The sequence below is a fragment of the Artibeus jamaicensis genome, unplaced genomic scaffold (assembly GCF_021234435.1).
Source record: "Artibeus jamaicensis isolate MK-2021 breed Jamaican fruit bat unplaced genomic scaffold, CSHL_Jam_final contig_467, whole genome shotgun sequence".
Classification (NCBI taxonomy): domain Eukaryota; kingdom Metazoa; phylum Chordata; class Mammalia; order Chiroptera; family Phyllostomidae; genus Artibeus; species Artibeus jamaicensis.
Window position 1 is genome coordinate 7,875,001 of NW_026521845.1, and position 21,132 is coordinate 7,896,132.

The 21,132-nt window shown below is 38.5% G+C and overlaps 1 protein-coding gene across 1 annotated transcript in view; it reads right to left on the reverse strand.

Annotated features, from left to right (window-relative positions):
- Nucleotides 1-21,132, reverse strand: part of USH2A (usherin) — a 505,359-nt gene that overhangs the window by 223,864 nt on the left and 260,363 nt on the right. The window contains exons 32-35 of the mRNA XM_053667304.1: nt 19,576-19,735; nt 18,070-18,241; nt 12,308-12,455; nt 3,683-3,834 (exon numbers count right to left, since the gene is read on the reverse strand). Of these exons, the coding sequence (XP_053523279.1) occupies nt 3,683-3,834; nt 12,308-12,455; nt 18,070-18,241; nt 19,576-19,735 (632 nt within the window). The remainder of the gene's footprint in view (nt 1-3,682; nt 3,835-12,307; nt 12,456-18,069; nt 18,242-19,575; nt 19,736-21,132) is intronic.

Consider the following 21,132-nt stretch of genomic DNA (forward strand, 5'->3'; position numbering starts at 1 on the left):
TATTCCATAAAAATGATTTTTTTTCGCTTTCACAGGCTTTTATTTTTTATTTTTATTTTTTTAAATTAATTTTATTTAGTTATTTTTCAAGTACAGTTTTTTGTCTATTTTTCCCCATAAAAATGATTTTTAAGGGTTCCAAATGAGATTCAAATAGTTGAAGTATTAGGGCAATTCCAGAAAATTATATTATTATCCTCACATATCTGGTTAATTCAACATAGATATATTTTTAAAAATTTTCTTAGGTATCTAGATAAACACTCCAGGTTTTGCTCCACATCGAATTTGGTAATTGTCCTATTTTGCACTGACTCACTCAGTCTTTTAATTTTTTTAAGACTTTTGATTATCTATTTTGCCTTAAAAAATGTTAAGAAAGAGGCGTCCTGGGAGATTGGCCTGCATTCCCTTGGAAATCTCCCATCTCTCTCTCTCTCTCTCTCTCTCTCTCACACACACACACACACACACACACACACACACAAATATTTGGAACAAATGCACATATCAAAGGTGCAATTAAAGTGCCTCAACATTTTAATAAAATTTTCAGTCTTAATGAAACTTTTACCAAGTACCAGATACCCTTGTATAAATTATTTCATTTAAATTTTCCCAGCAACCCTTTCCAAGCAGACATTATTTTCCTTCTGGAGCAGCTGAGAAATCTGAAGTCTAGTAGAATATGTTCCCCAAGGAAGCATGGAGAATAGCAGCAGACAGCAATGGGGCTGATTTCCCCTGTAGTGTTTCCTTGTCCAAAACACCCATGGTAACTTAAATCTAGATGTCTGAAATATGCATTCCTGTAAAAAGTGAATGTGAAAATGTGTGTGCCCACGTGTGCCAGGGTGTGGATCTCTGCAAGCAGGGCCATCACCAGGAAACTGCGCCAGCTCCTTAAGCATCTGACACCTAGGTGACCTATAGTTCCAGACTTCATCCTTAAGAGGCCCCTGGGGAACTGAATCCAATGAACGTTCGAAGGCCAAACACAGTCATAAAACTCCCCATCTGAGATTGTCAAGCGGAAACAAACAAACTGGAGCAAAGCAGTCTTCCCGTGGACAAATTCCCTTTTTTATAGAGACACACAATGTAAAGGGGTTCTATCTAATGTCATTCAAGGATATAATTGAAAGTAAGGAAAGCATACAAAAAATTCTCTGTTGCATTTCCTGTTTTTTTTAAATTATTATTTCAAACTTTGATAAAGTACCAATCATTAGGTTTAATTTGACAGTGCATATTAGCATCTTAAAATTAGGAACAAAAACACTGTAAACTGTTTTTTACACTGGAATTTTCTTAAAAGCAAAATACATTGTGTTAATGGATAAGAAATCCAATTTTTTTTCAAATGGGCAGAAGACAATTCCTTCTGAACTACAAACAAGTAATAAACTTAGGCTAAAGAAAAAAAACAACATATTGAGCTAATATTACATTAAAATGGTAAGAATGTAGAATTTATGTATGTATTTGATGTTAAAAATATTGTGTTTCATCTAATTTGTCCTCTTTAAACTGTTTTTCTTTCAATATATTGGCAACCTGTCAATTTTGAGGGTGAACCATAACACATTCATGACTGCAGAAGGTGTCTGTCATAGAAGACTTTGAGTAGTATTTCCTTGCATGCATGAAAAATTATATTAAATATATAACAGATGTAAAATAAATATGCAGGTTTTCTAAAAATCGAGAGTTATCATTAAGAAATGCTGTTAGATGAACTCAAAATTTGACTCTCACAGAATTTATCTTTTGATTTCTGCCAGAAAAAGATTTAAAAATAGAAATTACATATTTTTGTTTCAATAAAATGTTACAACACTGGGTTTCAGACAAAAAGAATGCCTGTGAAATGTATATGTAGTTGCTACATTTGTTGGCTGAATTTTGTTGAATATCATACTGTAAGTTAATAATAGGAAAGCCTGACTTTTAAGACTGATTCACAGACTTCTCAAATCAACGAGACACATTTTTAAAAAAACCCTCAACAAAAACCCAGATCTGTAACATCCTGCATGATTGTGGCAAATGTCCTGCACTACTTAGAATACTCCTAAGCAGTTTCTTGAGGGGATAATAAGTCCTGTAACCAGTACAAAATATTTTAGAAATCTATTAAAGACCATGGGTTCTAACTTCCTGGCATGCCATTGAAGTGGAGTTGTTCTCAATAAAGACGTTATTGTTCAATTCCAGTGATTAGAGATGGATCACTGACTTGGGAAAAGCGTCTGCAGGCTGAGCGCAGGATTGAGCAAAGAACCAAGGGGGAAAGACAAGACCCTCCCCATCAGGGCTGAGTCTGGCATGGACAGGGCTGCGGCAGGGTGGGATTTCACAATCCAATTCTGTTTCCCTGTCCCATCAGGGCGCTGTGGCACTTGATTTCTTAAGGTTAACATCGCCTATATCCACGCAGGACACAGGTCGATAACCGCGTCCCCCTTGTTTAACGTCGTGTGAACCACGGGAGACAGGGTGGCAGCCAGCGTCGCAGCCAGGACCACAACTGGCAGGTTATATTTCTGAGAAAGCCTAAGTTTCAAGCTCTTGCGAAGTGTTCTTTTGTTTCTTTTCCTTCTGTGAATGGAGAAGAAAAGCTGGCCTACTGCCATTCCTGCTTTTAAGAGTAAGTAACCATCCGAGGGACTGGGTTATAAAATACTTAATGGCAATAAAGACTCCAGCTCAGCTCCCCGGGTAGATGATGTTATAGCAGCTTGGAAAGCAACCAATTTCTGAAGCAAAATGGGAGGAGTGATGAAAAATAAGGAAGCACAAATTAAACGGCAGAGCTGTTTTTTTTCAAAGTAATATTTATACAATACACTCTTCAATGAAGACAGAGTGCATTAAAATGATAGAGCATTAGGAGAGATTGCCAGAAAGGATCTAAAACTAATGAGCATTCCTGTTAAAAGAAGGTAAATCTAATTAATCAAGAAAAACACACAACATGAAAATGTGATGTTTTAAAACTAAAGAACGTCATGCCAGTCTATGAAAATTATGTACTGCTAATTGTGTTTTCAAAATTAGACTAGTAATAAAAAGCATAATTTTTGTCAATCTTTCAGCTACTGATGAAATATAGATACATATCATAGATTTCTAAAGTGTGGCTATCAAAAGCTGATATAAACGTAATTTTAAACACCGTTCTCATGAAGCTATATTACACTAATAAAATTAGGATATTTCATTCTAATAGATGAGGTGAACTCAACATTTTAATCGATTAGCCCAACTATTGGGGAGCAGTGTTGCTCTATTGTGGCAGTGTGGGCTTTCAATTATTTTCACTTTTTCACCATGAACTTCATTAGTTGTAGAACCCATTATGAGGAAGAAAAAAATGCACTTTAAACATGTAATGAGTTATGCAAAATTGTATGCGTGCCTGCTAAGCCGTCCAACTTATCAATATGTTTATAAATTTCAGTGAAAGATTGCTGATTCTGTCCTTCACCACATGCGGTCTCAAAATTTATGTTGAATATAAACTCTTCCTAAGTCTTAGGTGAAATTTTGTAAGGAGAAAATCCCCCATCCAGCCTGAAAGACTAGCTGTGTGGAGAGTGGCTGCTGGAACTCAAACCTTCCTTGATCCCCATTTCTGTGCCATTGAACTTGCTCCCGGGCTCTACAGATGTGAACTCACCAGTGGGCCCAGCGCGCAGCCTTTGGCCGTGCATGCTTGCACTTGGAAGGAATGTAAGCTCCAAGGAGTGAACCCATGGACGTGGCAGCTGAGTTCTGAGGAATTGTGAATTAATACGCCATCCAGATATAGCCCATAACTAGTGATAACGCCTAGGAAGACAATAATTGGCATTTAGTGTGACTGATAGCCAATGGGCAAGAATGACTTCAAGAAAGCAAGAACTTCTCACGCGACTCCTAATTTCATGGAATGTGGTATTTCCCTGAGTCTAGATCCCAGTCTCTTTCCAGAGGAAAAAAACAAGCTTTAAACCCTTGACTATCAAATTGTTAAGCTAATTAGTGCAGAGACAGAAATAAAACCCAAGAGTCCCAGGATGGGACTCTTTCCATCGCATCCCATTAACTGCTGTCATTTGTGTTCCAATTCAAATATGAATAAATTAAGCACATTTATAATTTTTATTGCTTTCTAAAATGATATCCTTAATACATGTTCTCTGGAAGTCAAATGACCTTATTTGTTAATGCATTGTATATTACTCAGGAGGTGGCAGGCATGGTTTTAAGCACCTGGTGTGTATGAACTGCTTTTTAACCTTCTGCACACAGAAATACTACAGTACAGGCAGAATTATTTAAAAACATTTATCCTCACCTGGGGACATTTTATTTTTCATTGCTTTTAGAGAGGGGGGAGAGAGGGGAAGAGAGACAGGTGGACAGACAGACAGAGAGAGACAGAGAGGCATCTATGTGAAAGTGAAACACTGATGTGAGAAACACTGATTGGTTGCCTTTTTGCACACACCCCAACTGGGGCATGCGCCCCAACTGGGGATCAAACCTGCAAACCGGGTATGTGCCCTTACCAGAATTAAACCCGTATACTCTTGGTCTATGGGCCAGTACCCCAATCAACTGAGCCACACCAGCCAGGGCTACAGACCATATTATGATCACCATTTTACGGATGAGAAAACTCAGGCACAGGTAGATTAGGTAACTTGTTCAAGGTCACACAGTTGGTGACTCTTGGGCTCAGGATTTGAATCAAGATGATTGGGCTCTAGAATAGACAGACTATGACCTGGTAGCTTAGGTTCCTCGTGCAATTAGACCATGTTCCTAACCACAACACTGAATTATGTAAACATAGGAGCCTTAAGCAAAGTACACACATTTACGAGATACTCATGAATGGGCTAGAAAAACTATGATTGGCTGGTTTTAGTGATCAACCACAGTGTATTTCAGAAGGAAAGTTATATGCATTATCATGACATCAACTAGCAGAGATAAAAGACACTGAATGGCTAATCATATCATCATTGACTTATTCAATCAAAACATTCATTATACCGTGGGAAATAGAACTTTGCTTACATGCTAAATTAGAACCTCTTTCAAAGTAAAATTAATGTCACAATGGCCTCCTAGTATATTCTTGAGAAATTATCTTAAATGTTCCTCTGTCACATAGCTTTCCCTGAGGACAGCTGTCGGGAGCTCATCACATAACACACAGGACATCTCCTTCCTAACACTTATCCACTTTTCACATTAATTGCCTGACATGACATTTCCTCACTTGTGCATTCCTTAGCACCATGCCTAAAACATAGTAGATACTTAATAAATATTGATTGAATGAATAAATTAATGAACACACAGCAGAGTAAAATATAAACATCTATACAGAGTAAAAATTTAAGGCTATAGGAAAAAGAGAGACTTAAGACACTTGAAGCCTGAAAAGAAACTTGCTAAAAAAGATGATATTGAAGAATAACTCAGAGACAGAGGCTTTGGACAAAGAGCTGGTTTTAAAACAAAACACTCTAGTAAATTGAGAAAGCAAGTCCATTTCCCTCACTTCCAGAGTTGGGAGGGAGAGGCTTCCTTTTCCTGTCACATACCCCGATAGTTCCACAGGGTGCAGCTGCCTGCATTTCACCTCCTTTAGTTCAGTGTGGCCATGTATGATAATTCTAAGAACACTTACAGAAACTATCTGATTTGATGCCACTTAATACTAGGCACAAAAAAGCACAAATGAATTAAAACTAAGAAATGAAAACCACATCAGGAAAACACCAAGCATTTCACTGAAAATTTAAGAGGAAAAAAGTACATAAAATCACAGTTAAAATAAGGATGAGAAATTGTTACCAACCTGGCACTCTGCTAAGCAGTCACTGAACCCACACACACGTATGAACACAATCTGTGTGCAAATAACGTGGGGCAGGAGCTCTTAAAGAAGTTGTAAGACACCCAAAATATCTACTTGACCTATTTTCAACACTGAAATAGAAAGCACCCAGATCAATAGTTTCCTTTTCTTGCATAATTGGGGAACAGAAAATTTCTTTTATGCTAGGATTATGTGCATAATATCTCATTTATCTGACATATTGGGAAATGAGATGTTTTATAGAAGTTCATTTTCATGATGACTAAATCTCATCCCTTAAGTACAAACTTTAAAAATCTGAACCATTTTTTAAGGAAACCTTTTTAGCAAGTGCTGCACACCTGCACACCCCCAGACTATAATGAACATCACTGAGTCGCTTTGCGATGACTCAGACCACGCATTACAGACATCAAGGACTACGTTCTCTAATTCAGAAATACCCTCCAGGACTGAGGAGACAGAGGACGCTTACCCAGGTCTTACCCTTCACATCACTCAGCGGCTGCACCTTATCACTTCTTGGGTCTACTTTTTGAGTTCTTCTCCATTCTCCCTCAGTGACAGTCTCTCAAAAGTTACTTCTCTGTCTTTACCTGACTCACTCTAGCAAGTCAACCCCTAGCGAGCTATGCTGAGAAACCAGATAACCATGACATCTGGAACCGTGGATGAAGAACTAACAGAGAGTTACTGAGACAAGGCCTGAGTGTAAGATGAGTGCATGACAAGGAGCTGAGCATAAAATTGTGTGAAACTGGTGACAGTTAATTGCACTGCTGAGACTTTTCTTCGTACCTAGGACACAGTTGAATGGAGAGGCAGAGGACACTGAAGTCTAACTTAAGCACAGGTGAGATCACAGACAGACAGACACACACACACGCACACACATGCACGTTCTCTAGATAAGCAATATTTGACAGCATTTGTAGGAAGGGCCGAAAAATCAACTGTAGAACAGAATTGTATAATGAGAACAACTGGGCAAGGGCAGTCTGCCTTGAGACCCTCTGAACATGGCTCGCATTTGCTTTCAAAATGTCTAGTGCACCAGAACAGGGTGTAACAAAATGGGAATTTTGTTTGTTTACTTTTGACATTCTTAGAACAAAGGGAAGCATTTCACATTTGTCCAGCTCCCCGGATTCTACATGGTGAATGGGATTAAATGAGATTTAGGGATCTAGTGGAGTCTCAGCAGGAAACTTATGGCAACTTAAATGGACAACAGAGGACAATTTAGTGAAGGGACCACTTATGAAGAGAAGGGAAAGGTTAAGGGAGAGCAGTAAGTGATCATAAAGCATCCCCAGCTAGTCATAGCTAGGACTCCTGGGAGACCAGCTGGCTGGGAGCCAGTAAACATCTTTACATGTGGAACGGATAGGGAGAGAATGGATGCAGGACCCTGGAGAAAGAGCTGAGGTGTAGAAAACCCACTGGACAGGCGCTGGAGCCTTTGGTTAGCAATGCAGCCCTGTTGCCCAGAGCCAGGCAGAGAGGAAACCACAGGGAGGAAGATCTGAGGCTGCATTCACCTCCCATCCTCTCCTCTCTTGCTACTGCTCATGGATGAACCAACAGCAAACCAGACAGAGAAAGAGGCCTATCGACATCGTGCTTGAAGGTCAGCCTAGAACCCAGGGCTGAGCAGGGAAGAGTGCAGAGTGGATTGAGAGAAGCCAAAGACAAATACCCAACATATAAACGGAAACTGAATGACATTGTACTTTACTATATTTTTGTGCTTTTTCCCTTCCTTATTCTCTTAAGCTAATCATCAGTAAGATAATGGTAAGAAAATAAAACATGATGTTATGTGCTAAGGGCGATCAGGTTATTTAATTCCATTCTATAAATTCAGTTTCTTCAATGGATAATCCACAAAATGGATACTTGATTCCCATTGGCTATCTAGAATAAGCAGTTTCATGTTCATCACCTATCTCTTTCCATAATGGTAGAACTTTTAAGGTGTTTAATTTTCACAGGGAAGCGGAATCACAATTGTCCACAGAGCGCGTCCACTGGGGTATATATTCTGTGCCTCTTCATCATGCTATGTCAAATTACATTTCCTGAGGGGCTCAATAGCTTGTCATATATAACCAAGGAAACTCAATACAAGCACAACGCAATGTCGATTTAACACAAGGTACCTCTGTTGAAGTGGAGGAATTCTGTTTACTATAAGAATTAAACAATGATGCTTTGGTGTGTCATGAAAATGACATGCCTAGTGAATATCGATGCTCCCCACATATTTGCCTGTTTCCAGGACAGCATGGCGATGTGAGCATCAGCTGAGGGCTTCCCCCCAAGGCCCGATGATGACGGAGTGTGGCAGACAGGTCCCTGTGTGAATAGTTGATCCTTCAATTAAAAAGGAAAAGAGAGAACGGCTTTCGCATGGGGGAGTGATGCCTTATTACCGTTCTGCTCTTCTAAAAATGGAAGCAGCGCCATCTGAAAAAGACTGTGCTTGGGAAATTCTACCTGACAGACCAAGTGGAGGTGTTTCATAAAAGTTACCCGAGGTTGGCTCAAAACTGTCAAGGCAGTTTCCCTAAGTGACTCACTGAATTCTGTAATCCACGGCTCCTATTAAGACAGAATTTCCAGGAAAGGAGAGAGAATCACATTTTGGCTTCTTAAAAAACAAACATATCCAAATAAAAAGTTTAAAAAAAAAACAGTTATTTCTTTAAAACCAGAGAACAATAGGAATAGAGATCTTAGGAATCTTGTCAGCACTGAGAACAAGATATGAGACAAATCAAAGTGACCAAAAAAATATTTTTCCCACATAGCTAGATGGAATCTGACTGTATAGATATTTCTACAAAAATTTTAGGTAGAAGTACAGTGAATAAAATCATGAATTGTTTTTAGTCATTCACATTTTGTTTTGTATTATATTCATATGTAACTTGCCTTGATAATTAAATTGCTTAATACTTACAAACTGGAGTTTCCACACCTGAATGTGGAAATGACAACACCTAGTTCATGGGCAAGCTATGAGAATTAACGTGCCTGGCACATAGCTATACATGGTAGCTATTATTATTGCTATTATTATTATTAGTTGTGGTAACAGGAAATAAATCCTTTCTTTGCATGGGGAGGAGTAATTAATTAATATTTACACATACACCTTCATTTATATACATTACAAAAATTTATTTGCCTTCTATTTATTATCCCTTAATATCCTTCAGGATAGCAAATATCGAATGTGCATAAAAAAGATCTAGAGTGAATTGGTTTCTCTACCACCCATTCCTGAAATAATGTATATGCTCAAAAAAATCAAACTAAACATTCTTTTAATAACATTCTATTGTCCTCATGGTACTAGGTTTAAGTTGGCAAAAATAATCAACTTCCTAAAATTGTTTTGTTCTTATTGACATTATTGCCACTGTCTTGATACACAAGCACATACAAATTCTTAGCAACTGGGTCAACACTTGATTGTTTCTCAACAAGTTTTTTTTTCATGTTTATAAAGTCCTAGTGAAAAAAAATCTATTTAGATCTATAACTGACTCATAGAGTCAAGATTTTGGAGTCTGGGGTATACGAAACCAGCCAAGCAGCCCCTGTGACAGAACATGACCTTCTAAATGTGTGCATGTATCCAGACCTACTACGTGCTAATGAAGACCCAAAGGGATGACATGGCCACACTCCATGGGTCTCCTTGGGAAGCTTCTTCTCTACACACTTGGTGTTCTGCGACATCTCTACCTTGTGATTGTTTGATTACACAAGTATTTCCCCCAAGGAACTCCAATACCTTCCAATCATGGATTCGGCAAATTCAACTTGGTATCACCATCAGTATGATGACACACAGTAGGTCATCAAAAATACATTGGGAATGAACAAATTTAGATTTTAGCAGAAAATCTTTGCACATCACTGTCCTCATGAGGAGGCAGAGGTTGTGTGGCAAGAGAAATTGGGGGTGATCAAGTCAGAAGCACCCCCCAGGTTACTGGCTGATGGGAGTAGACGGTGTTTCTCAGTGAGAGCAGAGTGGGGACATGGAAGAAAGGGCAGGCAGAGAGGCAGAGAAATGAGGGGGCGGCAACTTGGATTTACCAAGTTTAAGATGTATTCTGTTCTCTCTGTTGGTATCATTAGGGAGCCAGGACTCTGCAGTATACATATCACTGCTCAAATGTCATTTTCGCAAGAAAAAACTAAATAAATTCAATATTGTTAAATATCAGTGGAAAATACAACACTGCATTAGGCACCATGAAGGGAAACAAAAATGAATGATTTGTGGTGCTTATCATCATTAAGGCAAGTTGGACAAGTACCCAGATAAATCTGAGCCCAGGATGAATGAAGTACCTGCCACTGTGAAGGTGCAGACACAGAATAAATGGTCAAGAGAGGAGAGACAGCTCTGCTCAGACTGAAGGAGTGCAAGAATTTTGTGAGAAGACAGAAGGAGCCAGAGTTCTACAGGTAAAGACAGAGAGATGGTATGAACTGTGAACTCCAATTTGATAATCACAGAAACTGGGGCTCACGGAATTTAGTAAATTTCCCAAAGTGGCACAGTTACTGCAGGCCAGAGATAAGATTTGACTCCATGCCTATGTCTTTGAGCCCTACATTAAGCTATAAATGTTCTAGGGCAGCTACAAAGGAAAGTGGATCTCAAGGCTATGTAAATGCGAGTCACAAGCTGGGAAGATCCAAATGCCAGAATAAACAATTTGGACTGTATTCTTCCCTTCTAGCATGAGGGCGGGGGAGCTGGAAGAACAGCCCGAGGGACACTTGCTTTCCAATAATCAGATTATCCCTTTCCAGACAAAAAACAATAGACAGCAAACACTGGTGAATTTGGAAAAATTAAAGGGAGAAGTAGTGAAGAGAAGAAAAGTAACTTAATGAAATGATTACTTTTTAAATGTCTAATCATTTTCCTACAATAAACATTATAAAAATTCTGATGAGATGAAGTACTGGACTTTAGAATATAATGGAAGGGTTAACACAAATCACCAAAAATCTCTTAAATTCTTATTGTCCAATGAACATTTTAAGGCTGCTTGTAAGTGCACAAAAGGTGATGTGCAAAGATTTTCTGACAGGCAGAAAATATTTCTTTAGTCAACCTAGGATTCCAAGCATAGCTGTAAAGCCAGTTGTAACCACCAACCGGGATGAAGGCAAGTGTTCTACCCGGAAAATCACATGGTGGCATTGAACAGCATTCCAATGGAAAGAAATCATTATTAACATTTGCATTGCCACCTATGGACTAGACTTCTTTGTGCGGCTTGAAGCATGGCAAGATTTTTCACTGTTTAATGTAAGTATCAAATAGACATCCATTTATTTTTATTAGAAAAGTTGTAATAGTACAAGAATAACTTCAATAGCAGAGATAATTACTCACTTTAAGTATTAAAGCTCCCTCCACTACCTCAAATATATCTACCGCACTTGCCAAAAGTTTAATTAAAATGAGATGACTGGAATAATTAATAACATAGTAAACATAAGAAAAACTAATAAAACTGCAATTTGTTTCTTTTATTCTTTTTAGCTATGCTAAAAGAGGCCATTTCAATTTTCAGTAATGAGTTACTTAAGACCATTTCTATAATATTAAAAGTCTTCTTGGTATTTGTCTTAAAGAGGACCAAAAAGGTGATGTTATATAAGCCTCTGTGGTTTTGAACAATGACACTATACTGTGCAAAGTGTAAAAATACTTTCAGTCAATGAATAAAGCAATTCCTACCCCATATTATTACAAAAATTCTTTATGAAGATGTTATTTCAGCAAACTTGAAGTGGCTAACTTTATTCTCTAATGTATGCAATGATATGTATACCACTTAGTAATACACACAATCCCCTTCAAATGAAGCAGATATAAATGTATATATATTTAATGTATGCATTGTTAAAAACAGTATGCTGAAATACTTATACACAACATATTAAAAATACAGAGTTCCCAGTGATCTCTTGATAATCTTACTAAATCAAAAGCATTTTGAAATACAATATGTTCATGAACTTTCCACCTCTCTACACCTGGAAAAAGTGAGTGACTGTCAAAAACAGGAAGTCATTGAAAATCAAATGTCATTGTCACAAGGGCCTTCTCAGGGAATCCCCCATTTGCTCTCTTTACCTCTCCAGAACGTATTACACAATAAGATGCAGTACACAGGAACTATCAAAAGGGAGCACCTTTGAGCCACCAAAATTGTGTTAGCCTAAAAACCAGTCTCCCAACTACAGACAAGGATCCTATCTCAGGTATTTTATGTGCTAAAATGATCATTAAAAATTAAGCACCACATATAAGCTGCCACTTGGAATATTAATTTACCTTTGCTAATCATCTTTTTCAACTTGAGGCTAAAAGGGTTCACTCACCATTCGGATACTGGGGCTCAGTCCAGGAGACGTTGAAGGAGTCCGGTGAATAGGAGTGTGCGCTGGGGGCGGCCACGCCCTCGGGCGCGCTCTCCGCAGTCTGGGCCTCGCTGGCCCCGCTCAGCGTGCACCCGCCCCCCGTGCAAGCCTGAACAGAGATGGAAGGAGAAGAAGAGCGCATTTCACTCTGGGTCCCAAAAGTTTAGATAAACATTGAAGAGAGAGAATTCATAGGAAGAGTTTCAGATTATTTGAAATAAAACTCCCTCCACCGCACAAAATACATTTGTTTCAGTACTGAGGCTTGACATTTAATTAGTGTGTGTGTGTGTGTGTGTGTGTGTGTGTGTGTGTGTTTTAAGGACACAAGACAGCTATCTTCAATAATTAGTTAGAAAATAACCCAGAATGCATGGATGTATGAAATAGAGACAGGGCACACGCAGTGGGCCAAAGCAGGTCATGGGTGGGAGTGTGCAAAACACAGGGTTTATTCTCTATCATTATTTATTAATGAGACTTTATGAACAAATGCGAACCTACCACTGTCCACTCCTGCAGAGTGACTGGGTGAAGAGCCCTTACTAAATTCCCTTTGCAAAAAAGTCCCTATTGTAGAATGAATTTGATGCCCCATGAAAAAAGTCCTAGAGACCAAAGACTTCTTCAGGAGAAAACAAGTGATTTCTGAAAAAAATATGTACAGAAAATATAACTGCCCTTTCTTTACTATAATGTGGCCAATATAGCAGTGTAATTGAATACAACAATATTTCTCATAAATCAACAGCAAAGAGGTCGTTGAGTGACTGCTTAATGCCTTAACAGGTCAAGTCAGACTTCTACGGAGGAGGAAATGGGCCTTATTAAACCGCTGATAAACTTCAAGGGATCACAGATCACTTCCCCGGATGGCCCCCCCCCATGCCAATTCCCCACCAAGGTATTGCTCATGTCAAAAATAGAAATGTGGGTGTTCAACATATTTGGAAACTTTGGTGTACACTATCCTAATAAACTGCAAAAAATCCTCAAGTGAACATTTAAATGTGTTAGGAAAATATCTGCACTCCCTGAATTGCTGGATAAGCATATCTCCAGGAAACTGAGAGAGGCACAGAGGCTATTTCTAGACTAAATTTGCTAGCAAATAGTAGCAATTATGTCCTTATATAAATAACGCAGATATTTGAAAAGTATACTCAAGCTTTGTTCAAGCATCTCTCTAGGTTACAACTGTAATTTGCACAATGGAATTTAAAAATCTTTAAAAAAAACACTACTTTTTTTTTTACCAATTAATAAGAAAAAGCAAATTCATAAAATAATGCAAAAAGCAGACAAGTTACTCAGTTCATTTCCACAGAAGGTAGATATCACTAATATAAATGATTAAAATACCTCTTCATGTCTCTGGGCCTGTCCTTGCTTTTCAGTTTGATAATGAGAAAGGGCCTTTTGATACTTAAAACAGCCAATATTCTTTCCCCTAAAGATGGGAGAAAGCTGACGGATTTTTAATGATCTTTTACACTGAAGTATAATATTGCAAAATTATTGCAAATAATTCATTACAGGTCTAAATAACAAACACACGGTCCACGGACATGGAGCTCAGTCTCATGGGCTGTTTAGCTCATGCTTGCAGGATAAGTTCTCATCAGCACACGCAAGGTTCAGATGGGTTAGACTGGGGCCTGGGCATGAAACTGCATTATGATCAGGACCGCATTAACCTCTATGGGTTCCCTCTAATTCTCAGCTGCGGTACATGCATACACATGCCAGACAGACGCCACGCTCCTCCTGAGGACGAGCCTCTGCAAATAAGGAAGAATCAATGGAGCTTGTGGTGAAACCCCAACTCGAAGCCTGAGGCCACGTTGCCATGAGCCCAAGAACAACTATCTGAACATTAAAATGGAAAAATCAAATCATCTCCGACATGCTAAAAGTCCACCAGAAAATGTGGCAGAAACAGAGGCCATGAGGGACAGCTGTGTTATCATCAGAAAGCAGTCAAAAGGGCCTTCCTTCCAGTCCTTAGAGGAAGATAAACCCATCTTTTGCATTTCCTAGATTTTTTTTCCCTTGGGAGGGAAAAAATGTTGCAGCATCTTATTGGTAAACCCTTAATGCAATGGGATTTAATTCTAATAGTCTGTCACCATATTTTTTCATTAATACTTAAGACTTTTCCCTGCTAACTCTGCCCAAAGAAATAGTAAACTTTGTGACACAAAATTAAATATAAAAAAACCAGAATGTGGATCAAAATTTACTTTGTTTTGATAATTTTATGATGTTCTCTGGGATAAACAAAGACATCCCCTGGTTTGGAAGGACTGCTTGTTTGGGTTGTCATGAAAGATCCATAAATGAGTAACATGACAAAGAACGTCTTACGAATCTGAACAGTTCATGAGAGAATTTGCCCTGTAAATAAAACAAAATGTATATAAGGGCTGCTGAAATAACAGAATTACCTGTAAAATATTGTTCCACATTTTTTGGCATGTATTTGGAGATATAGAGTGCGGTCCATCGGCAAGGAATACAGGCCCTTAAGGTTGCTTCCCCATTGATCTAGTCTAACTGATATCATCTACATGAAATTGAACCAATCAGTATCTTGTTTGACCTGCCAACACCAGGGGCCACTGCATTCAATGCCACTGAATGCTTATTAAAATTCTGGCTTGGAAAAATCTAAAGAAAATAGTGGGAATGGATAGAGGTGGCTTTATGAAACAGCAAAGTGTTTTAGACTCTGAGCTATCAAAATAATGTGTCTCAACCCATCTCCATAGCTTTCATCAATGACGACCATTAAAAAAAAATGCAAAGTCAAAATACTACCCTGAATTGATGAGAAGCTTCTGACCAAATAGGGAATTCAGTTTTGGTCTAATGAAATGCATAACTAATAACATATATTATTTTTTAAAACATTACTGTTAGGAACATCAAAAACTAGCATTCTCTTTGCAAACATGTGTTTTCACATAAGTTGGGTCTGAGGATGTTAAGAATGTTTTAAAGTGTGCTGAAAGAGACCAAGGCCAGATTATCTACAAATGACCTTTTGAAAAGTGAAGCTTATCATTTCCAAGAATCCTTTCAGGAAATACACTTAACACAATGTTCATTAAGAGGCAAATGTCTAGAAGAAATATGAAAATTATCAGACCACACTTATCCTGATACTTGTCTTACTATCTTCTTTATTTAATTGCTGATATTATTGCTATCGGGACTACCACACCTCACGGCACCATCTGTTGACTGTAAGAACATGTCATCCTGTTTCTTCTAGTGGAAATAGTGTAAGTTTGGAATCATATAACCTCCAACTCCTACATTTTACAGCAAGTCAATTCATTTATATCAGAAGTCTCAGATTCTTAATGAAATAAATATACTTGGGGTCCAGTCATCCAAGAATTGTTTGCTGAGTGTCCAGTTCCCACCATGCACGGAACTCGACTCTGCAGCCAGAAGTTTGAAAGACATGGCCTCTACTCTCTGAGAGTTGATAATCCAGTCAACATGGGCAGTTAAACGAAGACACATGAAGTAACAGGTTTGCTTTCAGTCTGGAGGAAATCACAGTGGTTCCAATTCCCCTGTATTTGCCACTATTCTAATGTCTGCTCAAAAGCTCTGGTCTGCATGTTTTGTTTTCTGACACTTCATCAACACGCTAAGGCTCTATAAAGTCAACTCCACTTAGCTGAGAACTTATCTCCATCTACTAATCTAATGACCTTGAAAGCCAGTTATTATGTTTAAACTGTGCAATATGCAATAATCCCTCAATTAATTAAGATGAACCTAAAACATTCTGGTTCATTTAATTAACTGGTTAACAAAGTTGAGTAAAAAAAAAAACCTTTTTGTTAAATATTTCCCAAACATATATTAGTGTATTTTCTGCCCTGATAAATACAGTCAAATAAAAAATAACAAAAAACATGAGCAAATTTATTAACAAAAGTTAGGGCAAGACTGCGACATCTTGCACCAACATCACTCACTGGCGGATGGATCCTGTTTGACTCCATAGACTACTGTTCAGGGTCACCTTTTTTAGCATCACAGAATTTTAGGGCTTGGAAAACATAAAACTCGGTGCAGTTAAGTAAATTTGCCTTAGTCCACATAGTTAGTGGCAAAATCTGAATTGAAACTCAGGAGAGTGGAATCATAATCTAGTGGTGTTTATTTTTCAAGGTATTATAGATTATAAAACATAAATGATTAAGGGCTTCTTTTAGATTTTATCTATTTAATTTTACAGGGGGGAAGGGGGGAGGAGAAATATTGATGTGCAAGAGAGACATCAATTGGTCGCGTCTCACACATGCCCCAATGGGGACTGGGCCCACAACCCAGGCATGTGCAGTGACCAGAAATTGAACCGGCTACTTTTTACTCTGTGGGATGACACCCAACCAACTAAGTCACACCAGTCAGGGCAAGGGGGTTGCTTTCACTGATTGCATAGCATATCCTAAAATTGGCCTTGAGAGTAGGCCTGTTCTTGACCTTTGCCACTCCCTAATAACAACCAAGGGCAGGACAATTTCTGTTTAATTGTGGTTGCTTCTAAGAAACAGAGAACTTTCCAGATTTTAACATTACAACTGTTTTGAAAATAGTGTGGATTTGTGTACTAGCCTTTGAAAATCAAGTTAATATATTTTTTACATCTTGGGTAATAGAGTGATCCAAGCTGCTGTTCATAAATACATCTGTGTGCCAAACACCTAGGCACAGGGACCAGGCTCTGAACAGGACTTTTAACATTGTCTGGTTGCCCTTGTTTTATGGTGTCAGGTCAGACACTTAGCAATAGTTGAATGTAGTTTATTTGCTCGTGGTATAATATTTAGAGCATTCAAGAGCATGTTAAGTAAAATGAATGCATACACAGTGTCTACATAAATGTAAATTTATTCATAATCAAGAGCAGAATATTTTCTATGGCATTTATCAAAGCAAATATCCTTATATAGATATTGCTATAAAATGAAGAGTGTGTTTAAAACAAATAGGGACAATCTCATGTTTATATTCAGTTATTTTCAGATGTGCTATTAAACTTAAAAAAGATTACATTTCATCAAAAAAACAAAAGGGACTACTGCGTATAAATTCCACCGTAATATCAAGGTCTTTAAAAAGACCTTTGTATAAAAGTGCTATTCTGCATGAAAAAAATTGCTATGGTGTGTCCAAAGAAACCTCTCAACTACATTGATTCTAAGGTTTTATTAGTGATTGTTCGTTTGAGATAGAAGAGTAATGTAAACCAGAACACAATAACGAATGAGAGTATCTGGGGGTCACTTAAACCTTAATTTAAAAAATAAGACCTAAATTTTTACACTGTGCATTGTTTTCAAATGAATACAAGCTCCCTGGGGAAATAACCTTACTAATCCAAGCATTTTAGAAAAAGCCCTCAACAATCATGACATGCAACAAATAATAAAACAAAAAAGAAATAATTTCTGATAACTCTGAATTAGATTTTGGAAAACCTACTACTCAGATTGTTATGCTATAATTTTTGCATAATATAAACTAATGTAGGTATTAGATCAGCACCATTCACATTTAGGATGCGAAGTATGTTTTCAGTGTGAACAGCAATACATGAGTTTTTTGTCCGTTTGTTTTTGTGAGGGAGGGAGAGAAGATGGGACAAAGAGAAGCAGCAAGGGTCAGGGAAAGTGATACAGGGAGAGTGAACTTACCCCCAACTTGATGAGATATTTAGTGCCAGGCAAAAGGTGTTGTAGTCTGTGATCCTCGAAAAGCTCTGTGCTGTTATAGATGACATCCCAAATCGTAAAATCATGCACATAATTTGAAATATATAATACATAGCGTTCCAGAATTCCATTTACTTTTCTTGGTTGTTTCCACCTAGGAATGGAAAAATACAGCATTATCATCATCTCTCATTCAAGTCAAGTCTGAAATGTGCCCAATGTTTATAGGACACATAGGAACTTGAATTTATGCCACAGTAAAACTACACACTGAAAGCCCAAAAGGGCTTTCCTTTAAAAAAAAAAAAAAGAAGAAAAAGAAACTTGAGTAGTCATGAAATGTCTCTTCTGAATGGTTTAAGGAAAATAAGACAGTGCCTGTTTTCTAGTTACTTACAACTTTTATTAGCTAATCATACAAAAAGATGTGATTGTGATTTTGAACTTAAGCCATAGAACAATAACTGGGAAAAGTCAAACAGCTGAGCGCTCCTGAGAAATTAGAGGGGGAGAGAATAATGTAATTGTCTTCAAAGAAAAGGAGACCTAACCGTCAGCATGCAGCTACAGAGTGCAGAGAAGTTGTGGGGATGGAGAACTGCAGGAGGGAAGTAAGACTTCTCGAATGAGGAGATGCAGGACTAAGACACATGACTGTGTGTCTTGACAGATGGGTCCGGTTGGTAGGAAAGGTGGGGCGTACTCCGCCTGAGGGTTACAGTGTGTTGGTGGGAATGAATGGGCAAGTTATGGAATAGACAGAAATGGGTAAATGGAGAAATACTTCGAATTCTAGCTAGGATATCTTTTGGGGTCATAAATGTGGGCTTGGCTTAGGGAGAAAAGGAAAGCCAATGGGAGAGTTTAGATTTGGAACAATGGGATATGACTAATGTTTTTTCCTGCTTGAATAAATATTTAGTCCAAACTCTTCTTTCACAGATGAGAAAACTGGGGCCAGGAGAGATGAATACAAACAAGTATTAACTGGTGATAAAAGAGTTTTTATCAATACTGCAATATACCCAGTACCTCTTGCATTAGAGAACAGATAAAAATTGCTAATGTCAAAAATAATCGGATCATGCCTCTATGTGAAAGTTCCTTTGTGACCTTAAAGGAAAAGGAACAAGAAGGTCCTAGTTCATCCTCAAAAAGAAAATGCATATGTGTACCCTGTAATTCCACATTGTTACAAGTAACACCTCGCCCCTAAAAAGCCGAGGCAGACATGAAAGTGGTCAGTTGCCCCTTTACTGGAGTTTGCACAGAAGCTGTGTGCAAATGTAGCTTAGCCTGATTGCACAGAGACAGAATGGAAATTAAGTTGGCGAGTGATAATCAAAGGCTCCCAGAACCACTGAACTAATCACTCCCATGCATTTAATCACAATAAAATTAATTCTGTGTCACAAACCTTTCCCTTGATTGAACTCCCTGAGATTCTTGTGTGAACCTCTGTGTGACAGAAACAATATTTCTACTTACTGTACGTGCACAGTTCTAGGATCCAGGACCGTCAGAGTTGGGGGACCCACGTGCTCTGGTGGCAGCTGTGCTGTGTGCAGTGTGACCAGAGAGCTGTTTGTACATCCCACACATGTGCACGCGCTCAGTAGGAACTGGTGCGGCGTAAATACTGCTAAATCTAGGGCACACGGGAAACAAGAATTTATTTACAATTATACATTTTACCCCAGAGCTTTCACTCCTCCTCTGTGTTCCCACTTAGAACTGTTAAAGCAAAGCTGGAAATAAGAATCAATAGCCATCAAAATCAATAACCACAGTCTATTTCATCCCTTACATACACTACCGGTATTTTTAAATAGACAACTGTCAGTCAAACTACTCGGTTAACTTTTTCATTTTAACAATTTGACTGTTTTTCTTGAATGTCCCTGACCAGGTAAATCAGTTTCTGAGTTTAGAGTTAGCTCCGTGGCTCTGTTAAAAAATAAAGGAGACGTTCAAATTATTTTTAAGGCACATTTGAAGACAACAGGAGTTGCTTTTGCAATTCAAATACATAGCTTGTAACAATACCTTTGAGCTCGTAATTTCTTTTGCTGAATTTCCTTCTTCCCTCTGCACCTGACCAGCTATTATTTGACCTTCAAGCAGTCCAGGCTCAGGGCAAATGCCTGTTTCTTTCTTAAGATGTGTGGTTCCAGAGTGTGTGTCCCTAACACACTCTGTCGTGACCTCTGGCACAAGATGGAGCTCCAACCCGCTCCTCTCTCTCCCCTGGTGTTGACACACACAATCAGCATAATGCTCTCAACACCCACATAATGATCTGTTCACACGACTACATATTCGGTCCGTCAGAGTGAACTCCGTTAGGGCAGGAACGGTGCTAGACTCGTTCTGCATCCTCAGTGCCTAGCACAGGGCCTGGTACATTGTCAGTTTTAAATACAAGCGTTAGAAAAATCTGCAGCTTACTAATGCAGTGCTCAAGAGTTTCTTTGCCAAGGTACTCAGTAATTTTGCTGAACGAATCTGCCCAAAGTTCTGTCAACTTTAACAACGGCCATGCTTTTTTATACTTGTATGAATACTTAGACATAATTCTCAAACAGCAGTGCTTCATTTAAAAAACAACAACAACAACAACAACAAAACCCACAAGGGATGGAGGTACACCAAAATGTCAACAGTGGCTTCTCAGAGTGACGGCACAGGGATGATTCAAATATTTTATGATGCATAGTTTCAAATTTTCTAAAACAGACGTATGTATCACAGATAGAGAAGAGGTTCCCAACACAAATTCATCACTGAAAAAAGCCCAGTGCAAGCCTCACAGGCACCTGCTAACAGCTCCTACGTCATGCTTCGCCTTTCCAGTGACGTCCGCACTGGCTCGGGTTCCTCTTCAACCACACTCCCCATCTTGGGCAACTCCAAGGTCCTCAGTAATGACTCATCCCCAAATCTGGCCTCACTTTCACTCCCTCAAATGTAACGTCCTTCATCTGGACTACGTGTTTTCCACATCCAGCCTAGTTACTTACACCCACTGCTTGGTCATCCCTGGAA